The sequence below is a fragment of the Nematolebias whitei genome, chromosome 16 (assembly GCF_014905685.2).
Source record: "Nematolebias whitei isolate Nwh7 chromosome 16, NemWhi1, whole genome shotgun sequence".
Lineage (NCBI taxonomy): Eukaryota > Metazoa > Chordata > Actinopteri > Cyprinodontiformes > Rivulidae > Nematolebias > Nematolebias whitei.
The window spans coordinates 22,557,832-22,564,668 of NC_056513.1; the positions used below are offsets into that span (position 1 = coordinate 22,557,832).

The 6,837-nt window shown below is 39.5% G+C and overlaps 1 protein-coding gene across 1 annotated transcript in view; it reads right to left on the reverse strand.

The window, feature by feature from the left end:
- Positions 1–929: 929 nt before the first annotated feature.
- The window catches only part of LOC119422951 (vasorin-like), a 38,235-nt gene continuing 32,327 nt past the window's right edge, over positions 930–6,837 (reverse strand). The window contains exon 2 of the mRNA XM_037690364.1: positions 930–3,076. Within this exon, the coding sequence (XP_037546292.1) occupies positions 930–3,076 (2,147 nt within the window). The remainder of the gene's footprint in view (positions 3,077–6,837) is intronic.

A 6,837-nucleotide genomic window follows, 5' to 3' on the forward strand; every position in this document is an offset into this window, starting at 1 on the left:
AATGAGTATTTACAGCAAAACACATGGCAAAAATACAAAAACTTACAATACAAACAATATCTTGACATCAACTAGTAAAAATAAGTATGTTCATAATGGCACAGAATAACAGCAAAGTTCATTCTTTTCATGTCTTTCACAGAAATTTAAATGTCAAAGAGGTCGAGGGCTATGTAATATGGGATTTGATGAATTCTAAAATTCATCAGACATTAGAAAAGTCTTCTCACATTAGATGGTGTCAACAGCAAAATAAACACATGTACAGCTTTTCTAAAATTTAGCTTGTTTCAAAAGTTACACAATTTGTGCCATCTCCATCTGACCGTCAGTCTTGTCTGAATAGGGCACTGGAAAAGAAAACCTTTTGTTTCTCAGTGCAAGTTTTTCCAGCCCCCACGGTGCCACTTGAGTTGTTTGAAACACCAATTTATGTCAGTTTGTGTGATTCAAACAGTTCTCCAGTTTGTGATCTGAAAGCTGAGGCACATTTTCAGTGTCATATTTCCTATTTCCAGCAACAAGTTCCTTTGAATTATCTTTTATGAGAAGAAAGTAAATCAAAACATCTGGGGTCAGTGCAAGAAGGCACTGTTCATTACTACGACAATTTTAGTTGATTGCACTTAATTTATTCACTTGATTAGGTTTTTACCATCATTTGCCTCAGCTCAGTGATCTCAAATAGCATTCTCTTCATTGTCCCTTAGCGGTTAAGCATATTTTAAATATGCTTTAATCCTAAATGCACGATTCAGTGTCTCTTAAATTAAATCCATTCTGTCATATCATCATGTGTACAACATGAGGATAAGTGCATTTTCTCAGATTGTTAGCATCTGATATAGGAAAAGAATTGAATTAAACCACTGTGAGCTATAGCAAGGTCAGGAAATCCTGATAAGAACTCTTCAAAGTATTTGTATCTGTTAGAAATAAGATGGTTTAAGGGATGCTAGATTGTTATTCGATGGACATTGTCCTTGCATCAGTGGTGATTCATAGTCCAAATGACCATTTTGTTGAAACAATAACGGCAGTTGAGAAGTCTGGCAAAAGTCTTTCTCTGGTTGCTTGAGAGGTAGGGTACCATTTACCCCATTGTCCAGGCAAGATTTTATACTGTCTAACTCAGTGGGGTCTGGATCAGCTGGACCCAGCTCTAGCTCCATACCTGCATTTGCCCGCCTCTTCCTCCGCAGACAGATTAAGGTCCCAACCATCACAGCCAAGCCCAGCACCAATGCTAGGACTGCAAGAGCTGTGATGAGCGTGCTTGATATAGAGGTATGTCCATTCACTTGAGGCTGTACTGAAGTCACAAGCACACCCTCAGTGCGAGCCTCTGTACATGACCCTGACTCTATTGAGCTGTTACTCTTAACAATGTTTTTCTCTCCAAGGGGACTGGCACAAACAGAGTAGGTACAGTTGGGTCTCAAACCACGCAGAGTGTATTCAGGGTAGGATGTTGGCAAGCTCAGTATGATAGGGCGGCGATCAGGCCCTGAAAGATTGCGGTAAGTCAATCTGATGCCACGAATATTTGGCCGTGTCTCAATGAAGTGGTGCAGGTCTAGATGGATTGATGTGGAGGTCACGTGAAGAGAGGTGATTGCATCAGGTTTACTGGGCATCGCAGGGGCAACTGAAGGAACTTTTGTTGTTGAAGGTTGCTGTGGCTCAGGATCTTCTAACTCATTCTCACAAAAGAGGCCAGATATTCCAGAGGGACATGAACAGCTGACAAAACCAAGAGAGTCAAGAGTACAAGTAGCCCCATTGAGACAAATGTTTGGTGGACAGAAATGCTGCTCGTTTTCCTCTCTGCTAGAGCTGGGTGAGACGGGATGTTCTGGATGAATGGGGTAATTATCTGTTTTTGAAGAAATGGTTTCTTCACTAGGTGGCAGAGGGGGAGGAATGGCTTTAGTATGGATCATGTCTGGAGGTGTGGTTGGAATTTGTGGAGCAAAAGTATTTCCTTTGACAAAGCCAATATATTCTGTTGTGGTTGGTGCACATCCAAAGTCTTTGTACTCCAATTCCGAAAGCATCTTTCCAGCATTAACTAGAGGAAAATGGCATCTGGTTATCTGAGGCTTCTTCAACTTCACTTCCTTCTCTTTTAGCCAAATAGGGAACCAGGCTAATGGACACTGGCAGTTTAATGGGTTCTCAGCAACAGTCAAGTGCATCAACCTTGGAAAGCTTTCAAAAAATCCATCAGAAAATCCCTGAAGATTAAGTCCACTGAGATCTAGTTCTTGAAGACTAACCAGTTTTTGGAATTCCTTTATCCTCAGCTCAAGTAGTGGGTTGGATGCCAGGCTAAGTTTGATTAGCCCCTTGAGGGAGTCTTGCCTCAGGGCCTGAGGGACTTCAATTAATTTGTTGCCTGATAAGTCAAGCTCATGGAGGTTCTTCATTGAGCCTATGACATCTTCATCCACAGAGGTTAGCCCTAAGGACACCAATTTAAGGGCCTCTAAATTGGGGGTGTGGAGGTCTGAGTGTCCCAAAGTTGGGATGTAATTGTGACTAAGGTCTAAAAGAAGAAGACTGGGAAAATAAAGAGAAGGCAGAGAGGTGAGCAAGTTACCTTGCAGCTTGAGTTCCAATAGCATCTCTAAACCTTCAAAAGCTTCCCAATGAATGCTCTGAATTCGGTTCCCTTGGAGATACAGCCTCTCTAACTGAACCAATCCATAGAAACTCTCTTTGGAAATGTGAGTAATGCTGTTAGTAGACAGGTCTAAGTTCTTTAACTTTGACAGTGATTCAAATACCCTGTCAGGAACTTCTGCCAACACATTTTGGCTCAGATCTAGAGTCACCAACTCTCCTAGGTCTCTGAAGTCATCTTGGGACAAAGTGGGAATGTTATTGTGGAAGATGTATAGGTGCTGGGTGGTGACAGGGACATGAGGTACAGAGGTGGACTTTCTATTGTTGCAAAATATTGAGTCTGGGGCATTGCACATGCAGAGCTCTGGGCAGTCAATGGATAACTCCACAGCAGAGATGAGTAAGATGAACACCAGGTAAAGCAACATGATGTTGACAGGCCGTGATTCTGAAAAACATTAAAAAAGAGAAAGGACAAGTGTTGATAATTTGCTTGCTAAGATGATCATATAAAAAGTAGACAATACATTTTCTTTATATCCATTAATTATTTCCAAACTGAAGTTTAGATGTTAAACATGGAAATCAAAGTCAGCCTGCAAGTTATTCGGTGCTTTTTTATACACTGTATGTGTATTGTTTTTAAATATTTTGCTCTCCCTTCTTGTTTTGTATTAACGCTCATCATCCAGCCAATAATCTGTCATATGCCACATCAACTGCACCCAGTACACTCTCACACATTTCATTGTATTAGTAAGATATGAAGCTGCAAAACTAGTTCTATTTGCGTTCTCTCTGATTTATATATAACCTTTGCAAAGCTGTTTTCTGCCACAGTTAAAAGTCAAATGATTTCTTGTATCTGTTTCTACTTGTATATATAGGTTGTGTCCACAGGATAAAGGCACCACTGTCAGATTGATAAGAAACAGCTCAACACACAGCTCTACACATGCACACAGATGTACGCTACACACACATATTCCTGCAAATGATCACACCAAAAACTATACAACACTGTCTACAACACAGCTGGATTCTGTTACCCACAATTCACTGCAGCTATCCCTCACTGTGAGACAGAATGAGAGGCCCACATAAACCTTTGTCCTCCCCTGATGATAAGAAAGAGGTAGTATGAGACCAAACTTTTTTTTTCCCCCCTTTCTTTAGAGAAGAGAGGTAAACTGAGAAGAAAAGACGAACAAAGATGGAGAAATTTGAAGTTTTAATGCTAGGTAAAACTGCCAAATAATCCATACTCGTTAACTCGGCCAAATAAAAAGTGTATGACAGGACTCAGAGATGACGTTATGACAGTGTTGTATATTTTCTGAAAAGCAAAGGCCTAAAAATTCTATACAATCACAACTACAGCTGTGCTTCTATTGTTAAAAACAGGATATTCTGATTTTCTCCTTCCCTTTGGAATGACTTATTACTTTTGAAACATGTCAAGTTTGATCTTAGAGAAAACAACACTTATGAGACTGAAGCTCCTCATTTATTGCACAACTTACTTCTATTACTGATCTGCATACATATCATCTGTATCATGCCTGTCTAACATCTCAACTTCTCTTTTAAGACAAAGAACAAGCCACACCTTGATACCCTCCAAAAAACATTTTTGGGACATACATTTTTCATAAAGGAGCTGTTTGAGAAGCTATGCTGCTCTTTGTTTTATTATATCTTTAGACAGGCAGGAAGAAGCTGTTTACTGCGGTAAGAGTCTTGATACATCCTTATCTTTACACTACAAGTTGTTGTTGGATTGCAGTGTAGGGTTTTGGTGTGCACAATGTCTAGAAAATATATTATTTTTTGAAGTTTGGCAGTGTCAATAACTTGTTTATCCTTAGAGTTAGCATTCATTCTTCAGAGACTCATTTAAGTAAAAAGTCAAGAATCAATGTGACAAATATATGGCAGATTCTGATGGTAAAGACAAGTATAATTTGCTACACAGTTTGAATTCCTTGCCTTGGTTCAAGTCAGATTATTGGTGCTGGTATAAAGACAGCATTAATTATTGTTTGCTGTAACATAATTGCAATCCTTTCATATTTGCTTGTGGTTGCATACTGAGAGAGCAAAGGAAAGAAGTTTAGCTAATAAGGGAAATCTTGCCAAGTGTGGTGTGGTATTTTTCAATTACTGCATGCTATGGCAGCCAGGAGCATTATGAGACGAAAAAAATGTTTTACTACAAAACATGAAACATACTGATGATTAAAACAGGTGAGTGAATGCAGTACCCTTAAATAGATTAACCAGAAATCCTATGAGAAATACTTCCAGTATAGAGAGTAAGGCAAAGGTGAAAGAGAGCAACATGATAAAAAATAGCTTGTCTCGTAAATTGTGTGAGAGATTTTGCGTACAGGAAGGTTACATCACTGTGGGTAAGAGAAAAGGGGACATGAGTTATTGGTACCAACTCCCCAAAGTGGAATATTATGTTACCTCATGCCTGCAAAGCTTACCAACAAAATCTGTTTAACGACTTCAATCTTTCTAAGCAGATAAAGTATATCCTGTGTACGTGTTGTGTTGCACAAGAATGTGTCCACACAAGCACACATAAGTACAGATATTACAACTTGGCATAAATCGTGAACACGGAAAATTCAGTTCTTTTTGAGCAGGGTTCTGTAATAAAGCTTATGCACAATTAATACTGTATTGTGCTGTAGTTAGCTCATTGTACAACCTCAGTTTGGAGAATCAGAGTTTAACTCTAAGCAAATTAACAAGGTATTAGCTAGTTTGAGCAGGGCCAATAGTAAAGTGCATTAGCATATTAAAAACAACTTCAATTTTTTGTTATAAACCTTTACACCAATGTTAATTTTGCAATGCACTTTTATTTACAGTACCTACAGTTTTTTGGGGGTGTTGGGTGGGGGGGGGGGTTGGGGGGGTGGTGGATTCGCAAGTATCTTACATCAAAAACAGCAACAACTGTAGTGAGCTGAAGCACTTCTAGTAAACTCAGGAACACTTTCTGCAGAATATTCTATTTGCTGTGAGCGAAGCAGTTGTGGAATAGCAGACTATTATTATTTTGTTGTTGTTTTATTTCTTTCTATGTAACCCTGTGATAGACTGGTGACCTGACTGGTGATCAGGCTGCCGTTGTTTTACATTATTAGTATTTAGCATATACAGTATCTTAGGTCTTTTAGCATACCGTTTGGTGCTTGTTTAGCGTATACTGTATCTTAGTGTATATCTTAGATCCTTATTTACTGTTGCTTTTTATACTTCACATTTTGCAATTTAGAGGTGTAACTGGGACCCTGTGTACATAATTTTGTTCCATCTCATGTACAACATGAGATGGTAATGACCATAAAACTGACTTGGCTTGACGACCTGTCCATGGTGTACTCTGCCACTCCATCAACAACCACTGCAGATAGGCACCAGCTCCCAATGGCCCTGCCCAGAAAAGGGTCAGGGTCATACAACACACATATACATACATACATGTGTATGTATGTACTGTATTTACGTATACATACATAAATATTACAAAGTTGAATTAAAATATATGCAAGCAATATATTTTCAGTGGTAAAACACCACTCTTTTTTTTGTGAGTGATGTTTGTTGACAGTCAGGTCCTGTGGCTGAATTTGCATGGAGCATTTTTCCAAGAGGTAATTTGGTACAGCACTTCAGAGATGTGGTCTTTTCATTCTTGTAAAAAGACTTTGGTATCCAGCTTACAATTCAAATAACCTCCATGCTTTACCTGTGAGTTCCTGTCTGGAGTTGTAGACAGTCTCTAACAGAAACATGTCTACATTTAAAACGATCTGTGCAGTAGTCCCTCACTACTTTGGTTTGTTTATCGCGGATTCGCTTTATCGCGATCTTTCAAAATAAGGTTGGACATGGGAATTGGCTGGTTGATGGACGAGCCTCGCGATCGGCATGGAATGTTCATTCAAAATAAATTATTTAAAATTATTTAGAACTTGCTGCACATTTGTGCAGCCCACAACTGTTAAACAAAGCTTCCTCCTGTACCTCTGTGCAGCTCTTACTGCAGGATAAACTTCCTGCTGCAGCTGATCAGCTGTTCACCGTGCAGAGCGGAGAAGTGGGCGTGGCCGAGAGCGCTTGCAGGTGGCTGATCGCAGCAGAGGCACAGAGAGGGAAATCATGACATTCTGTGCTCTTTTAGAGCATTTA